Below are 19,725 nucleotides of genomic sequence, written 5' to 3'. Positions count from 1 at the left end.
GCAGCACAACCTGGATCTATCTGGCAGTTGGTGCATACTTCTAAGTTCTAAGACTGTTGTTCCTGGTAAAACTAAGTCTCATACATTCAAAGGATACAAGACAGAGCACACAAGTCCAGTATACAACACAACACTTGTTTTGTGGGCTCGGTTTACTGTTTTAGAGAAAACCACACCGTTCGCGGCAAATATTGTCCACGGAATATATGATGTTAATTGTGATGCAATGGTATGAGATGATACTAAATGTCAAAATCTGCAACGAAAATTCAGGAAAACGTAAATTTTACCAACTGTCAACTTTTGTCTATTCAAAGTAGCAGAAATGATCTAACGTTTACAACTTACCTGTAGTGCGTGCCATTCTTTTAATCAAAATTACAGTCTTCATAAATCAGAAGGCATAAATGATAGATTTTCTTATGAAATTCAAAATTGACTGAAAGCAGAAACAGAGTAAAACTCAATTAAGAATCACCACATCGACATGACCACTGGTTAATTGAATTCGTTTTGCAAGCCATGCTGAATGCCTCGCACTAGCCATTTGATATTTAGTACCAGAAGTACTAAGTTCTGGCGGTAGTCCAAAATATCCAGTTTGACGAGTATCAAAAATGAACCTCCGGAGCATAGGAGCATATTGAATGAGACAAATTGCAAGCTCGGCAGCAGATGCAGATCCAGCAAATCCAGCATACTCTACAGTCTTAAGGTGCTGATGCAGACACATTACATTTTTTTGAGCATACTCCGAGAGCCATTGCATCTGAGTAGCAAATGCATTCATCTGTAAATCAACATAAATTCAAGTCATATCTGCCTGTCATGCCAACTTCAAGGGAAAAGTGCAACATTCAAACAAGTTCAAGAGTAAAACACAACAACTGATGATAACAGAAGGTGCTAAAGTACAGGGGATTCGAATTCACAGGTTCCAAGGAATCCAGAGAATACTTGTAAGAGGAGCCTAGGGTATAGACGGCTTAAAACAAATATTGAAAAAAATTCAATTGAATATCATACGCGATGTATTAACTGAGAATTGAGAGAATCTAATCAGTAAATAGCAAAAATAATTATCATATTTAAAATTGTATATGAAAGGTGCATCCAACCTTCAACTTGAATGTATGCAACAAAGGACACGCCTCTATCAAGGAGGTTGACATATTAAGGCTATGATCCGGAGAGCCAAGCCCAACTACAATCTCCAATTGCTTAACATTAACAAAAATCGGAAATCCAGTAACTGCAGGGTATACCTACAAAATAAAAATGGATCAAAAGCATCAAGGTTGTTCACAGACACAAGTAATCTTGTCTGAGCAAGAAAATTATCATGCAACTAACCAATTAGCAACACATACACTACAGCATGCAGCGAACTAACCTTGCACCACTCAATGGACAGTTTTTCAAGCTGCGAAGAAAAGCTACATAAGGTATCCAAGTGAGGAAAATATGACCCTCCAAAAGTAGCATCCACAAGCGATGGAATACTATGATACTCCACATCAACTTCATTATCATTAACTACAATGGAAGTAAGATTTGGAGCAGATAGATGAAGCGTTTTAATGTTGAGTAACTTTAAGCAGCAAACAAACTCCACATGTTTGACTGTAAGGGACGAGACCATGAGTCTTTGGTGGTGTTTGGAAGAGGCAGCGTCATCTGGACTGGCCCTGCAGCCATGAACAGACAGACGTTGAAGATTGAGACAATTAGTTAAAACCCACTGAAGCAGAGGTCCTTTTATACTCACTGATTCCAAGTAAAGAGTTTTAAGTGTAGTATTGAGGATCAAGGCAGGATCACTGGTAAATATGTTTAGGAAATTGATATTTGGATAAGCATAGTATCCAAATACAAGAACCAAATTGCGAACCTCTTTACCAAAGGCAAAATTGATCCAGTTCTGAAAATAAACAGCATAAGAACTATGGAGGGGAAAACATATCCGGAAGGTATTGAGATATGGAGCTCGATTTGCCCTTATAACCCGGTTAACCCAATCAACAAAAACCCTGTCAGCAAATATATACATATCAGAAAGCATCCGACAGTCTTTTAGAGTGGCAGCAGTTACCGGATCACTGAAATCTAGATCCATGAGGTTAGTCCACACATGAGTCCACCTCTTGGAAAGAAGGCTGGTTCTTCCCACTATTTTCATATCATTGACTAAAGATAGCATGTAGACGAGCACATCATCCGGTAACTTGCTTATTAAATCAACAGTACCATCATCATCACTAGTAGTATTCCCCAAACCCCGATTTAATTCATTTAAATAAAATTGAAAGGACCTTTTCTTCTCCATGGCGGTCTCATGTTGTTGACACATATCTTGGAGACGTGCCCAAACATCCATTGCACAAGTCGATGATTTCTGAGTCAGTAATCTTGCAAGTAAATAAGGAGAGATGGTGGCATATATCCATGCAACAACAACAGCATCTTGAATTATCATGTCATGATCAGTACTAACATTAGGCGGGGTACCAAAACTTGGATCAATCCGATGGAGAAGATTATGATCCCTAGCAGTATCACGAAAAAGACTAGACCAACAAGTGAATTGGATTCTGTAAAGATCAAGAACCACATTCTTAAATCTTGACACACATGACTCTACCAATTTTTCTTTTATATCCACCTGACTATTACTCATCAACCTTCTCTTCTTCGGGACATGTTGTTGACACATATCGCGTAAACATGCCCATGCATCCATGGCTGTAGTACAATTTCTAGTGAGCAACCTAGCAAGCAAACAAGGAGAGATGGTGGCATAAATCCACGTGAGAACGAGCGCGTCTTGACTGACGTCATCACGTTTACTGAGTAGGATGATAGCAGTAGAGAGTATTGGACCAGGAACAGAAGGATCAATATGATGGAGAAGATTATGAGTTCGAGCAGTGTCACGAAAAAGAATGGACCAACAAGTATATTGGACTTTGTCGAGATCAAGAACGAGATTTTTGAACATTGGCATACATGATTCTACCACAATGTGTTGGATGTAGTGAGAATTCAAAGTGTATGTGTTGGCTGATCTGCTCGAAGACATGAATGATACTGGTTATCTAGGGTTAGCTCTCTGTGTTACTCGATGAACCCCAGAGTAATTGGTAAATTTATGCCTTCCCAAAATATTGACAAGAAGAATAAATACCCTTTATTAATAGGGATAATTAATTCATATGTCCTTTAACTTTGGTCCATTTTTGGTTCGCGTCCTTGAACTAAGTTTGTCAATATGCGCATCCTCAAACTTTGTAAATTTCCAATTCATGTCCCTCTGTCAGTTTTTGACTAACGGAAGTTAGTGAATTAGGGTTTTGAATTTGGGGGTTTTCGATTCGATGATGAATTGATGAAAGTGATGGTATATGAATCTTCGGGAGGTCAAACCGAAGACATTCATGTAGGTTTCGATGGCGGAGGATTGCCAGAATGTGGACAATCTCTCCGGCGGCCGGAAAATGGCCATTGATTCCGGCTACCATTTTGGCAATCCTCCGCCATCGAAACCTACATGAATCTCTTCAGTTTGACCTCCCGAAACTTCCCATGCCATCAGTTTCATCAATCCATCAACGAATCAAAAACCCCCAAATTTAAGATAACGTCCGTTAGTTAAAAACTGACGGAGGGACCTGAGTTGAAAATTTACAAAGTTTAAGGATGCGCATGTTGACAAACTTAGTTCAAGGACGCGAATCAAAAATGGGCCAAAGTTCAAGGACCTATAAATTAATTATCCCTTATTAATAAGCGAAACCATATTTCAGTAGAACATCGCTACCAAAGATATCAAAATTTGGTCACTTTCATATTGATTAGGATTTAATTTGGTCACTTTCATATTGATTAGGATTTTATAATCATTATTCTACTATTATCAAAAGACTTCTATATTCAATAGAATTTTATTATTAAGGACATCAATATTCATTAGGACAGTGAAAGACTACTGTAGTGATTAGAATTTTATTATTAAAAACTTCAATATTGATTAGGACAATGTTATATAAATTTTTATTTAGTAACAATAATCAATATAAAATTATGAAAAGATTTTCATATTGTGAGAATTTTATACTTATTAATATACATTTTTAAGATTTTATAATTATTATTATATAATTATGAAAAGACTTCTATATTGATTCAGATTTTATTATTAAAAATTTCAATATTGGTTAAGATTATTATACTACTATTTAAAAACTTTTATGGTGTTTAGGATTTTATAATATAACATTTATCCTATTCGCACAGTTAAATCGCTAACAATTTAATTTATGAAACAGTTCTATAAAATTCATATCAAATTTGGTTATCATCATATTATTTTTTATTTAACAATTATTACTATTATCGAAAAACTTCTATATTTGACAGAATTTTGTATTATAACAATTATCTCACTAATAAAAATATAATAAAAATATATTACCAGCAAAATAATTTGTTTTAATTTTTTAAAACTCAGAAAATTTAATATGCGGAAAACCTCTATAAATCTTTTATCATGCTTCAAAGTTCAAATAAATAAGAAGTTCATATTTATATTAATATAATATCCTATCAATAGAATAATAATGTCAACGAAATTATTCGTTTTACTCTTTAAAACTCATACAATTTAATTTACGAAATAAATTTAAATTTTTTTTATCATATTTCAGATTAAAATAGATCATATATTTTTTAATAATAATAATTATTATCATTCAGTGTTTTTCTAGAAGATTGCAATAAAGTTGAATAAGGTGGTGGTACCAGTGACTTGACAAATAGAAACTCAAAGGAAAAGAAGCCATTGTCCATATTGCAACATATAATAAAAAAACCGAAACTCTAGACATACGCCAAATATTCGTTTTAATTTTTAAAACTTATGCAATTTAATTTACAAAATAAATCTATAAAATTTCTATCTTATTTCAGAATTAAAATAAACAAAATTCAATATTGATGTCAAAGTACCAAAAAACTTGGTCATATATATTTTTTAATAATAATTATTATTATCATTCAGTGTTTTTCAAAGGGTTAATTTTCAAATTGGGCACTCACTTCACACCAATATATCATATGGGTCACTCTCAAATTTCCGAACTCATTTGAAACACCGTGTTTAAAAATTGTATCAGCCTTAAAAATAAAAAGGTAAATTCGAAAACAAATCAACAGTTTTACAAGTGTTACTCAAAGAGATCTAACACAGTTGGCAATAGAGATTATGTAGGTACGATTAATTGAATTTCCGCGTCCAAAAAATGGCGCTATATGGATTATTAGGGTTTTTCATAACCCATCTCTCCCACCATCAATTTAACCTAATTTTTGGACTCGAAAATTCAATTAATCGTACCTACATAATCTCTATAGCCTACTGTGTTAGATCCCCATGAGTAACACTTCTCAAACTATCGATTTGTTTTTGAATTTAACATTTTATTTTTAAGACTGATATAGTTTTTGAAAACGGTGTTTTAAATGAGACCGAAATTTTGAGAGTGGTCCGGATGATATATTGGTGTGAAGCGAGTGCCCAATTTGATAATTAACCCGTTTTTCAAAAGATTGTGAAAAAGATGAATAAGATGGTGAATTCAAGGAAAATAAAGTCATTGTCCATATTGCAGTATATAATAAAAGAACCGAAACTCTAAAATATTTGATATCACATAACTTTTGGAAAGTTAACTAATTTTGTCAAACTATAATATTAGTTTATCAAATAACTACAACACCTGTTAGATCTACAAAAACTCCAAATAGAATTATATATAATGTTTGCCTATTAAATGAATAAAATAATTGCTACTTAAAATTTTGATTTTTTGTTCAAGATTAAAGATGCTATAAACGAACTTATATGTGTTGATCTTGAATATTATTTTCACAATTTAAAAATCATCAAACAACATAGTAATTTTACTAAAATAAAACATACTGTTAGAGTTAAGTTCCATAAAGTCCCGCATTTAAGCCGCAGTAAGTACCAGTCATAATCTTTTAGTTTAATTATAGATAATATCTTTAATTATTCAAATTTTATATATAATTTACCATCTTTAAGTAGTTTAAAATATATAACTATTAATTAATCATTAACATCTTTCAACATTAAGATCATTATTCTACTTATGAGTTATATTTTAGAACATATATAGTGTTTAGTGATTTATAAAATAATTGTTTTGTATTTTGATTGCAACGATTATATTGTAGAACATAACCTGCAAATTGTCAAATGTTTACAAATATTGTAGACTAAAAAAATTAAAATTGAAACGAGTAGATTATTTTTATATAATTTTGAACTCCAATACTTTTATTTTGTGGACTCCATACAACAGGGACCCATATTGTTATAAATTTTTTTTAAAGTAGGATCAAATTTTAATATATAGAAAGTCTTATATTAAATAATAATAATTTAAATATCATTTAAAAACAATAATTTAAATAAATATAATAAAAAATATGATAATGTAATTAAAAAAGACATTATTCTTCCAATAAATAACAAATTTTAAAATTTTATTTAAACCCGTGCATGGCACGGGTTATCAACTAGTAAATATTATAATATAAAACTTCCTGCCCCATAATTTCGAATAAATTTTAGATGTTTAAGAAAATTAGAAAAATAGAACTTGCTAATATTATAATTTGAAACTGTCCAACTATTATAATTCAAAAATCTTTCCAATAATTTCAAATAGATTTCAGAAGTTTCAAAAAATTAGAAAAATAAAACTTACCAATATTATATTTTGAAATTGCCTCCCAATAATTTTTGAAACCGAAAAACGGTATTTTCAATACTGAAAAAGACATTTTTGAAACTTTCTTTCAATATATTCAAAATTAGAAAGGTAATATATATATATATATATATATATATATATATATATATATATATATAATTCAAAAATTCTAGAAAATTTGAAAAAATAGATACGCCCCTCGCTCTTCTCTGCAGTTTTGAAACTTTTTTTCAATATATTCAAAATTAAAAAAGGTAATTTGTATTTTTATATTTATAATTCAAAAATTTCAGAAAATTAGAAAAAATATAATGAAACTATTTGAGAGGCACCACCTGCACGCCCCTCTGCTTTATATAAGTATATGATGATTCAATATATTCAAAATTAAAAAAAAAAAATTTGTATTTTTATATTTATACCTATCTCTTCTCCTTTATATAAATATATTGATTAATGATTTGTTGAGAAGTCGCGCTATGTAACGACCCTCTAAAAATATATTAACAATTAAAAAGTAATATTTATAGTAAATTTTATATTGTAACATTTCAATTTAATGCTAATATAAAGATAAAACTGAAAAATTGGACTATAAATCATGATTAAAAATATTGAAATATATTTCTATATAATTTAAAACCTTGATAAGTTTTCTTTTCTCAATTCATATAATATGCAAGAAGGTTATATATTATAATAAAATCTCATGTTTACAATAAATATGATGGCGTCATGCAAAATTAGTTATGCACATATTTTTCTTCTATTTTTAATCATGAGCAAAATTGTCAATAGTATGTGCAATAAAACGCTTCCTATCCTCTAATAATATAGATCGGTTGAACAGTCAAAACATATTCATTAATTAAATATGTAGCATATGATAAAATATCATATTACATTTGCAATTAATTAAACCGATGAATATATCTATATGTGTACACAAATTAATAAATTATAATAAATTAGAACACATCTTTGTTAATTGCTTCGATTTATACTATTGTTCTAAAACTTCTCTTATTAGTATAATGTAACTCATTATTGTATTGGATGAAGAACGCAGAAAAAACTTGATGTACGACTATATTGTAGCAAAAAATCATTACAAAATGAATTTCAAATCTTCGGCTTACTTGGGAGCTGGGGAATGACAATAGAAAAAACCTTTGCTATCATATCATTAGTCCTTCATGTTTGAGAACTTGACCTGTAACAAAGCAAACATATCATTAATAAAATCAGCAGCAAATGCCTATGGTTATTGCAACTTCTATTTTGTTCCATCCTCACTAATTAATGCTACTGTTCCATCCTCACTGAGTTCATACTGATCAAGCAAAACCTCTGCCTGTCCATCCAGCCTATCCTAAAACACAGTAAAAGAACAAGGGGCAGAAAATTAATAAGAAGTTGACTAGTTGAGTAACTAATAAGCTGGTTTGGCTAATGTTTTCGGCTTTATACTCTGACTCCATCTCTGGTCCCCTGTGTGTCAACATTTTTCTGACATTTAAGCTTAGCCAATGTAATTGTTGGGTTAGCAGAACATTAAGACTAATAACTTTTTGAGATGAAAATCAAGAGAAACAGGATGACAGTTGTTTATATATGGCATTGAAAATGTTTCAAGTGCCTTGAATTATCCATAATGATAAGGACAATTTACCAAATACTAGCATTGAAGGGACATTGGTGGAGGATAAAAGAGAAGGCATTATAAGAGATAAAAACGATTGGTTTAATTTGACCAATTTAAATGTCTAGTAAAGGTGTGCTAGTGCTAGGAAGTAAATTGTGTTCCACAGTTCGATTGTGAAGTTAGTGCAGACCTACTTAATTTGATCTAATCCTTTGAAGCTTTGGATTTAATAGTAATTCTTAATGTGCTCCATACCTGACCTACTTAAAGAAAGTGCTGATTTGAAAGAATGAACAAAGCTGACAAGATTTCAGAAACCAGTGCAGGCTGCAAGCAAAACCGAATAAATTGATTCAATCTCAATACGAGATATGTATAATTTGAAAGCACATGAATCAAAAAATTCTGAGCCTATTGATTGCTCGAGTCTTGAACGCACTAGTATCGCCTAAAGTGGAACAGAATAAGGCAATCAATTCTTGATTATCTGTTGGCAACAAAATGCAAGAGAGAAGGGTTGTGCTAATGATGTATGTATCTTATAAAGCCATAAAGATATGATTAACATGATATCTATTCACCCGATACAAGTCATGCTCAAATACAAAGAGTAATAGGTAGCCTGGTAGAATTCAGTAGGATTTGAGTTGATACTATGGATACGAGGATTAAAAGATGTTTCATCATGTATTAATCCTCTAGCTCTTCTAGCTGTTTCATCATCTGCAAATGAACACCAAAAGGATTAATAGATATAACAATTGATATAAGATAGCAGATACTAGACAATAATAACATAAGATACCTGACTTGTGACATCAGAATAGTCATACGAGGTATGTATCAGGTTCAACCTTCTCTCTTGATATCTCTGCTCCTTCAGGAATGCTGCTCTGCTCCATGCTCACATCATTTACAGTATTCGTATTTTCAACACTTGAATGATGACGTGCAAGGGATATTTCTTTTAGTTTCATTAATATATAATCCTTCTCGTCTTCTTTTTTTAAGGTGAATTCCTAATGACTGCCCATTGCCGCTATAACCTGGAACAACATCTCAACTAGCAGATGGCATATCCTGGTTTAATTCTTCTAACAGATAAAAATCAACATCTGAATTAGCCTCATTTCCCACTCCTTAAGGGTATTTCTTTACACACATTTTTCCATCTTGGGACATTCTGTGGCAAGGAGGTACTCGGAGAAAAAGCTAAAGGTGACATCAAAGACATCAATTTGTGTGTTTGGTCATGGTCCAGCTCAAACCAGAAAGTGAAGAAACAAATCCTTTGTTTCCCAGAGCTGCAGACTTCACTGGTGTGGCGAATTTGAACTCGGCTTGTTATTGGATGGTACTCAAAGTTACAAGCTTTACTGATGTGGCTCGTACAAGCAGCTTTAATTTGAAGATAAAATATGTTTGACTGATTAACACAAGATTTAACATGTTTGTTGGTTCATCGATCGGGATCATAGTAGCATGTGGTGACAACTAGAAAAAGGGCACCTCAGACACACAACTCCAAGGTTGTGTTCACTTGGAGTGAATGGAATGAGGGGAGAATGGAATGAATTTTGTACTCGAAAATGGTGTTGATCAAAGAAAATATATATGATTTTCATTCCTTCAATCATTCCAATCCTACTATTTTAACTATAATTCTAACCCACATGTTTTGGAAGGAATGCTCATTCCATTTCTACATCATGTTTCTTTACAATCTTTCTCACAAGAAATTTAACTACATTCATATCTTGTCACTATTATCTCATACTTTCTTCTTTCTCCTAAAAACTTCTATATAATTTTTCATTTCATTCCCCCCTCATTCCATTCCATCCAAGTGAACACAGCCCAAGTGCTATTCAGTTTAATGGGGTTATGTGTGTGCCTGTTTCCAGCATTCTAGGATTGGGGGACTGCACTTTGTAAGGTATGGGATCTGTGACCACACTTTTGGACCCAAGAATCAATATAGAAGAATCATGCCTAATTCTGCATATACTACTGCTCATTCTATTCAACTTGAATGTGAACCTAGTTACAGATAGTAAATAAACCATCTTTACACTGTTAGTATGGTAAAACATGCCAGCTTAATGAATGCCCTTCGCATCAAAATTAATTGCAGATTCTAAAACCGTGAAACAGACTTGACAACTTATCAAATGAATCTCTTAAGTGTGCAGGCTTAGTTGGCAGAGGAAATTACAACATTTCATCAGAATTTTCTGCTAATATCAATTGCTTATGTGATTCCGAAGATTCGTGATCCAAGGACTAGGGAGGCTTTGCGTGCCGAGATTCATGGAAAGTTGATATGAAAAAGGACCAAGGAATCTTCAAATATGGTGAGATCACCTTTGCAGTGTTGCCTCTGCCACTCCCTTTAACTTTGGTGCATTCAACTTTTTCTATCTTCTCCTATTAGCTATCTTCTCTTACAATTTTTTAATGTGAGTAATATTCTCTATTCAATCTTAATCCAAATTATTAAATAAATGTTCCTTCCTACTCTATACTAATAAAATTATTAAATAAATCGTAACTTTGCTCCCATGTTTGTGCATGTATCCCAGAAACAATTTTGTTTGTTAAGAAAATGAGGATTAGGGATAAATTTATGCGCACATACTTACCTTTCTCAGACCCTACTCGGACCTTTACGACAATGTGTCTACTTAAACTTGGTACAGGTCAGTTACAGCTTGTAGATATATCCTTATTGTCTCTCCACTTCCGATTTGTGTTTTGTGTTGTATGAAAGAGGATACTAAGGTACCCTTTTATTTACATGTATCAGGTAGATTCTTCAGTTGGTGGTAAGACTGGAGTTAATCACCGGCTTGGAAAGAATTTAATTGGCACAATCTACCAACCACAGAGTGTGCTAATTGACACTGACACATTGAACACATTATCAGAGAGAGAATTGCATCGGAGTTTGCAGAGATCATAAAGTGTGGCCTTGTTGCAGACGCTGAGTTTTTTGCATGGCAAGAGAGAAACATGGATGCTCTAATGGCAAGGGCCCAGGTGAACTATATTTGATGTAGCTGATTACTCATGTGAGATAAAAATGCAGCAATTTCATTTGCAGGAGTAGTTTATATAATTGCACAGCTTTTAATGACCCTTTGTTGATAATAAATATATTAGAGACAAGTTCCTTATAAATTCTTTTCTGGAGATATTTCACCTATGAATTTAAATATACTCTTCTGCAGGTACCCTGATGCATTGGCTTATGCAATCAAGCGGTCATGTGAAATCAAGGCCGACATAGTATGCCAAGATGAGATGGAAAGTGAAGTTAGGGCAACGTTGAACTTGGGTCATACTTTTGGTCATGTAAGTTTGAGAAATTTCCTGATTAGTGATAGATTATATAAACAGATCTGTTAAATCATATAAGCTTTCACTAGTGTGCCACTGACAGTCATTTGTCAGGAAGTGCCTATTTTAGTGGTAATAGTAGTATTAATAAGCAGGAATAACTAGAATAGAGGAAATGGTAGTACCAGACTACCAGTCCATTTCGTAATTCTGTTGTGCTGATTTTCGTGAAAAGGATGCATTTCCAGTTTCCACCACTCTTTCTCTCTCGAGGTTTTTTAACTGTTCTGTCAACTCTCTCTATTACAACTTTCTTTGCAAGTAATCACTTTGTATTTCCCTGCAACTCTGTGTTCATCTGCCATATATCTTTAAATCTCTTATTTTCTTGTTTTCTGCTTTTCTCTATATTTACACACGCCAACACAAAAACATTCACAAATGGAAGACCAGGAACTGGACAAATTGATATTTGGAGCTTCAGAATATGATCAGCCACATTGTGTTGTGCACTCAATTCATCTGCCCTATGCCTACCTATTTTACAAATAAACTTGAATTTATTAACTTGGTGTCATTTGCAGGCAATAGAGAATATTTGTGGCTACGGAGAGTGGCTTCATGGAGAAGCTGTTGCAGTTGGCACGGTGCTGTTTACCCCTTTTTATTCTGATTACCTTTATACTTGCAGCTTATGGCTGTTGACATGTCATACCATCTTGGTTGGATTGACAATTCAGTTGTGGAACGAGCTAACAAGATCATAAAGCAGGCTAAACTACCCACTCGTCCTCCTGCAAATATGACTGCAGAGATGTTCAAGTCTGCCATGGCGGTAAGAATGAAATTGAAAATTGAAATGCATGGTTCCACGCTTGCAATAACAATATCTCTATGCAGAAACTGCCAAATATCTCTCATTCGTTCTTTCTCTCAATGGCAGCTTGATAAAAAGGTAGCAGATGGTGTGTTAAGACTGGTTCTTCTGAAAGGCCCTTTAGGTAATTGTGTTTTCACAGGTGATTATGACAGGAAAGCACTTGATGAAACACTCCACGCGTTTTGCAAGTCCTGAAACCAAGTGTTTTCATTTGTACTAAGCGTTTGTAATGGTAGATCTTTTGTCGTACAATAACAATGAGTTGCTCTCTGTAACTAGAGAGAACTTCAGACAAACAATAGTTCACATTAACAAACTCAAGAGCGTCTATTCATCACATTATTCGATGAAATTTGGGAGTCTCAGTCTGAGAGCTGAGCTATCTGGTATTGTGGTCTCAGCAATGGGAATGAATAAAATTATTAAGAATCTCAAAAGAATAGGACAATGTAACAATGCATGAACTACCAGTTTTCACCAGGAAGGTTGCAGTTAAATGCTGTTAAGGATTTTTTATTTTTCAGATTTATATATACTAGCCTTTAACCCGTGCAAAGCACGGGCGGGTATATAGTTCGTAATTAATTATTTATAAATTTAAATTTTAATATCATTTTATTAGTATTTTAGTATTAATAAATTGAATTTAAATTAATAACCAACTAATTATATTTTCTCATAAAAATTTAACTTTTTCAATTTATTATCTATTTATGAATATTTTTCTGTTATTAATATGTGTTAATATATTGTTCAATTAATTTTAAATCAGATTTTTCATAGGAAAAAAAATATTTGTTGTATAATAAATTAGAGTTAAAAAGAATTATATTAAGAATAATAAAGTATTAAAACTAAAAAAAACAATTAAAACTCAAAAAACTATTAAGTTTACCTCTTTGATCTATTTCTTTGCCTCTTTTTATTGGATTTTATGTGAAGCTACTATGCACGGTGGAGACAGAAACAAAAGGCGAATGCTGAGTGTATGTGTGATGGAGAGGGAGACTGATGCTTGGATCCCGTGATATTCTTTGCTGTTGTTTGTAAAACTAAGATTTGAATTACCAACTAAGGTTTGGAATCTAATAAGAGATTGATTATTAGTTGTATTCTTTATATTTTTAGTAGGGGTAAAATGGGTAAATCAATAAAACATGCCTAACCAAAAAAAACTAACCAAAATTTTGTACGACTACAAATTAAACCTGTATGTGTGATGGAGAGGGAGACTGATGCTTGGATCCCATGATATTCTTTGCTGTTGTTTGTAAAACTAAGATTTGGAATCTAATAAGAGATTGATTATTAGTTGTATTCTTTATATTTTTAGTAGGGGTAAAATGGGTAAATCAATAAAACATGCCTAACCAAAAAAAACTATATTTTTAGTAGGGGTAAAATGGGTAAATCAATAAAACATGCCTAACAAAAAAAACTAACCAAAATTTTGTACGACTACAAATTAAACCTGTACGACTACAAATTAAACCTGTATGTGTGATGGAGAGGGAGACTGATGCTTGGATCCCGTGATATTCTTTGCTGTTGTTTGTAAAACTAAGATTTGAATTACCAACTAAGGTTTGGAATCTAATAAGAGATTGATTATTAGTTGTATTCTTTATATTTTTAGTAGGGGTAAAATGGGTAAATCAATAAAACATGCCTAACCAAAAAAAACTAACCAAAATTTTGTACGATTACAAATTAAACCTATGTTGGCTTTTTATAATATAGTATAGATTTTCTACAATATAAATGTCCTTGAAATTAAAATTCACCAGTATGAAAAATCCTATAAGTTTTAAATATATTTTTTTAATTTTTTTTGATAGGCTATTGAATAAGTAACATACAATCTTTGATAAAAAAAAAATGTTACTATAATTTAAAAAATAATTAATATTGTCAATATAGAGTTATAGACTGTTATCGCAATTGTCATTAGTGTGATAAGATAACCGATGATTAATGAGATAAAAACTCGGAGATATTAGTTTAATTTACTTTATAGCATATCATTTACTAGGATTTATATTGAGTAATTGAAATTTAAAAATTGAATTGGAAATACACATTGATAATATGTGATATTAGTTTGAATATCATATAAATATGTTACTATAAAATTTATATTAATTAATTAAATTTTAAAAATTAAACTAGAAATACACATTACAGATTAATCGGCCCAATAAACATAAACTGAGCCTAGTAATCGACTTCAATATCTACAGAATTACACTACAGTAGTGTTTGAGCAGACAAGCGAAGCCACAAACTCTGTGGGTAAAATCCATGGCATCTTTATCCGGGCCCACAACCCCATTTCCACCGCCGATTAACCGGAGACCGGAAAGTCAACCGGCCAAAAATATGGAGGCCTTGAAACTAAAAGAAAGAGAAAACAAAGAGAGAAAAGTGATGGTGAATAACAAGATAGCATCACAGAAAGCAATTTCGATAATATTGAGAAGAGAAGCTACAAAGGCTGTGATTGAGAAGAAAAGGGGACCTACCAACTCCAAAAAGCTCTTGCCCAGAACTGTTCTTGAAGCTCTTCATGAAAGAATCACTGCTTTGCGTTGGGAGTCTGCTCTTAAGGCCAGCATCTCCCTCCCTCCCTCCCTCTCTCTCTCTCTCTCTCTCTCTCTCTCTCTCTCCCCCTCCCTCTCTCCCTCTGTGTGTCTGTTAAATATTCTTATCCATATACATTGTTAAAATTTTTCTTTTTTGTTAGTATAGCTTAAATGTTAAATTAGCAGTTTTGGGGGAAATTATGCCTTTAATTATGTAATTATGAGTTTCTTGAGCTTGTGGTGAATGACCTTGTTGTTTGATTTGAAAGTTTAGTAGTCGGAGGCTTGGAGTCTAATTAGTATTTTCTTACTCAAAAACTTTCAAATATTTGATTTGAAGGAAATTTCACGTTACGAATTACAGTATGTCAATGGTCATTCGCTTAATAGTAAAGTGTGAAGAATTTACTCTCATGGCTCTCGCCTCTCGGGCAAGCAACAATTTAATAAAACTGATAGTCATTATGACCCCAGCATCAATTTGGATTTGTATGTATGGAAATAGATGGTGGGAAAAATAATTGAATCTATTGACATCAGAAAAGCTCTGTATCCTCATCCAGGGTCGACAACTGAGTAGGTGTGTCATGTTATGGAGTATGGACTTATGTGACTTGTACAATGATCAAACTTTGCAAGATATGTTTGGGTGGTGGTACAAAAATGCAGATTCAACAAAGAAATTATAATAAATACTCTAATAGAGAACTGAGAAGCGTACAAAATATATTGTCACATAATATATCGAGAATCATTAATTATATCATATTTTTTCTTTCAAGTTCGGACCTGTGCAAGAATACTTCGAGAATCGTTGACCAAGCTGGGCCCCAGTTGTGATGCTTCTAGTGCTAGATGTTGATTCTCACCGCCCCCTTTAAACCATATCAACTCCCCATTTTTTTCAAGATATATGTCGTACGAATTGCTATCTGTTAATCTGTTATACATTTATGATTTATATAAGCAACTGAGAATTTCTAGGTCAGTTTGAAAATATGTTTCCCATGGAGATGCTCACACTGGCCAATGTACATTGTATCTAATGCAACAAATTCTAAACAGTTGCTTTTCCACCTGCTATTTCTAATGATAAATTTCACAGAGTGTTTGTGAATTGTGATGCTTATCCCAATATCTGAAACATTTTTATTTGGAAACAATCTGAAACGAATTTTAGTTGTGCTAATCGAAACAATAGAAATATGTTTCTGATTTTGTACTGCTTTTCTTTCCTTTCCATCAAGGGAATATATTTGGATCTGCTTTCAAGATGGTTTTTACATGTTTTTAATTATTAGTCAGCAGAATCTTGACATGCTTAAAATCTGAATGATTAAGATTGAAATTGCTTTCAGGTTTTTGAGTTACTGCAGGAGCAGCTTTGGTACAGGCCAAACTCTGGTATCTATGTCAAGCTAATTGTTATGCTTGGAAAATGTAAGCAACCTGAGAAAGCCCATTCATTATTTCAGGCCATGGTCGATGAAGGTTGCCCCATTAACGTTGAATCGTACACTGCTCTTTTGTCTGCTTACAGTCGAAGTGGCTATCTAAACGAAGCATTTTACATCCTAGAAGAAATGAAGAACACTTCTGATTGTCAACCTGATGTCTTCACGTACTCGATCCTCATAAAATCTTGCCTCCAAGTTTATGCTTTTGACAAAGTGCAATATCTGCTTTCTGACATGACATCACAAGGAGTAAAACCCAACACAATCACATACAATACCCTCATTGATTCATATGGGAAAGCAAAGAAGTAATGTCTTATTCTTGCCTCTGATTTACTAAGTTCACTATTTTTTTTGCCACAAATGATACTCAGTTACCTAGTCTTACTAGTTTAAATGAAAATAGATCTAATTTACTTAATTACACAGAAGTAGATCTATGCAATCAATGATTTTTGGTTCATAGATTTTGATGAAGATTTGTCAATCTTGAATTAGAATATCAGTTGACTTTGCTTTGAGTAGTCAAAATAAGTCACTTGTCTTAGAATTGTGGCAGCATATTCCCTGATTTCCATGATACAATATGAAGATAGACTTTGGTAAGGGTGATATAGAATATATAAACAAAGAAATATTCATCAGTTCTTCTTGTAAATTGTATTTTCTTGCCACCTCAAGCTACAAGATCGTTTTACTCCTAGCTAATCCTACATTGTGGTTGTCCTGATGCCTGTACCAGTAAATGTAACTATCATTTTTTTGTTTTAAACTTGTCCAACTGTCTTGTATCATAAAACCATTTAGAGAGTGAGTGCCTTACTGGTTCCATTTATTTTAAGGTTCACACAAATGGAATCAATTCTTGTTGAGATGCTCCACCAGCAGGAAGTTGAGCCTGATGTATGGACCATGAACTCCACACTGAGAGCATTTGGAAACAGTGGGCAGATTGAGATGATGGAGAAGTGTTATGAGAAGTTTCAATGTGCTGGAATTCAACCCAGCATTAAGACCTTCAATATACTCTTAGATTCCTATGGAAAAACTGGCAATTATGAGAAAATGAGTGCCGTAATGGAATTTATGGAGAAATATCACTTCTCATGGTCACTTGTCACGTACAACGTAGTGATAGATGCATTTGGAAGAGCTGGTGATCTCAAACAGATGGAATTTTTGTTTAGGTTAATGCAGTCAGAGAAAATAAAACCAAATTGTGTCACACTTTGTTCACTTGTAAGAGCTTATGGTCAAGCGGGAAAAGCTGAAAAACTCACTGGTGTTCTGCGTTATACAGAAAATTCAGATGTAACACTAGATACTGTGTTTTTTAACTGCCTGATTGATGCTTATGGGATGATGGGATGCGTAGCAGAGATGAAAAATGCTCTTGAAATAATGGAGAGGAAAGGATGCAAGCCTGATAAAATTACATATAGAACCATGATTAAGGCCTATTCTATGAGTAACATGACTAGCCAGGTGAAGGAGTTCAAGGCTGTGCTTGCGTCACTAGGGAGCACTTCACCATGATGGAAATGGTTAACTATGGAAGGACTACAGCTCATATCTTTTTTCTCAAAGTAAGCCACTGACAAATTTTTGAGTACTGTTTTTGTTAAATTATGAGAATACGTTGTGGAAGTAGTACAGAAGAAAGCATCGGAATGATTATGATCTTTTAATCAAAATTGTTGGTATCTGTTGGATGTATTCTTTTTGCTAAATAATTGTTGAATGTTTTATCCTTCTGGCAAGTTAATTGCTTAGCTGTTACTTGTTTAGTGTTGGAGACTTTTTCTTAGGAACACCCGCACAGGTTAGTATTCGGTCAATAACAAATTGTATATTGCTACTACCTCCTTTACAAAATAATCACCTGCGGACAACTTTGCACTTATATTGAGGCCTAAAAATTAATTGTTGTACTAAATCTTACTTAATTATTATATTAGATATTAAATTTCTAGCTGATAGAAAAATTATTGAATAATATATAGTTTAATTGATAATTTCTTACAGCTTAACATACAAATTTGCCCAAATGGTATTATTTTGAAACATAGGAAGTGCAGAAGAAGTGCATCCATATGAACTCTTCAAATAATTCATTCTTCACAAACCTTAGTAATCTAATTTCTTTGGACTCACTGCAATATACATTTCTGCACTCTGCTGTCCAGTTGCATTCAGCTAAAAATTTAGTCCGGCCAATAACTGGTTTGCTAAATTATTATTGGTCATAGTAAATTTGGATATCTTTGTTGCAATCTCTAGTTTATCGCTGAGTATTGAGGAACTATTAGTTTGTAATTTCATAGATGATCTGCAAAAGTACTTTATTATACCTATAAACTCTGTGAAACACATTTTTTGAGCCTAATGCTTAGGAAACTCATCATTTTTCAGGGCAGGTAGATATCGCAAATCTGGCAGTTTGAGAAGGTCGTGGACAGGTGTTGTAAAGTAAATTCAGTAAGCCACGGAACTCAATTTTGTGCTGCCAAGGACCGTAAAAAGAAATAAGACTAGAGCATTTGTTGGCACTTTATCTAACCTTTAAACAGTTTAACTTATTTTTAAGGATGGTGTGTGGACTGTGTATTGCTAGCTTCTGATGATCTGCTCCCTCGATAATAGAAGGAATTGCTTGCTACATAAGATTCTACTAACCACTCAATCGAACCTGTACCTAGTATTTCACTTAAAGCAGACTAAAAAGTTGTATCCGGTGCTCCATATATAAGTTCAGACAGATTATTTAGCCAGACTACTGCTGATAGGTTCCTGTGCCGGTGGTCCCAGAAGTCTCAGACCATACATAGTATGCCAGTATGCTAGCACAAAACTGAAGTAGTGGACATCGATTCAGATGACTGGTAGAGAGCAGCGATGAGCATACGAAGTATAGAATGGATGTTCCCCAATTCTTTTTGTGTTGTTTTAATTATCTGTAATTCTGTTTAGATGAGCATACGAAGTTTAGATGATTTTTTTATTTTAACAAAAAAAAGTTTTAGAT

The 19,725-nt window shown here is 32.9% G+C and overlaps 2 protein-coding genes and 1 pseudogene across 2 annotated transcripts; 2 read left to right on the top strand and 1 right to left on the bottom strand.

Annotated features, from left to right (window-relative positions):
* Positions 1-1,130: 1,130 nt before the first annotated feature.
* On the bottom strand, positions 1,131-3,126 carry LOC135151177 (uncharacterized). The gene has a single exon (XM_064088865.1). It carries the CDS (start codon positions 3,077-3,079, stop codon positions 1,349-1,351), a length of 1,731 nt encoding a protein of 576 aa, XP_063944935.1. The 5' UTR covers positions 3,080-3,126; the 3' UTR covers positions 1,131-1,348.
* Positions 3,127-9,694: 6,568 nt separating this feature from the next.
* Positions 9,695-12,856, top strand: LOC108225316 (3-dehydroquinate synthase, chloroplastic-like; annotated as a pseudogene).
* A 2,106-nt stretch (positions 12,857-14,962) lies between these two features.
* Positions 14,963-19,536, top strand: LOC108216663 (pentatricopeptide repeat-containing protein At5g48730, chloroplastic). Its single transcript, XM_017389524.2, has 4 exons — positions 14,963-15,268; positions 16,602-17,008; positions 17,543-18,286; positions 19,113-19,536. The coding sequence occupies exons 1-3, from the start codon at positions 14,963-14,965 to the stop codon at positions 18,234-18,236; spliced, it is 1,407 nt and encodes a 468-aa protein (XP_017245013.1). The 3' UTR covers positions 18,237-18,286; positions 19,113-19,536.
* The last annotated feature ends 189 nt before the right edge of the window (positions 19,537-19,725 follow it).

The sequence above is a fragment of the Daucus carota genome, chromosome 1 (genome assembly GCF_001625215.2).
Source record: "Daucus carota subsp. sativus chromosome 1, DH1 v3.0, whole genome shotgun sequence".
NCBI classification, from domain to species: domain Eukaryota; kingdom Viridiplantae; phylum Streptophyta; class Magnoliopsida; order Apiales; family Apiaceae; genus Daucus; species Daucus carota.
The sequence above is the reverse complement of the archived record's forward strand: the minus strand, read 5'-3'. Positions and strand labels throughout refer to the sequence as shown.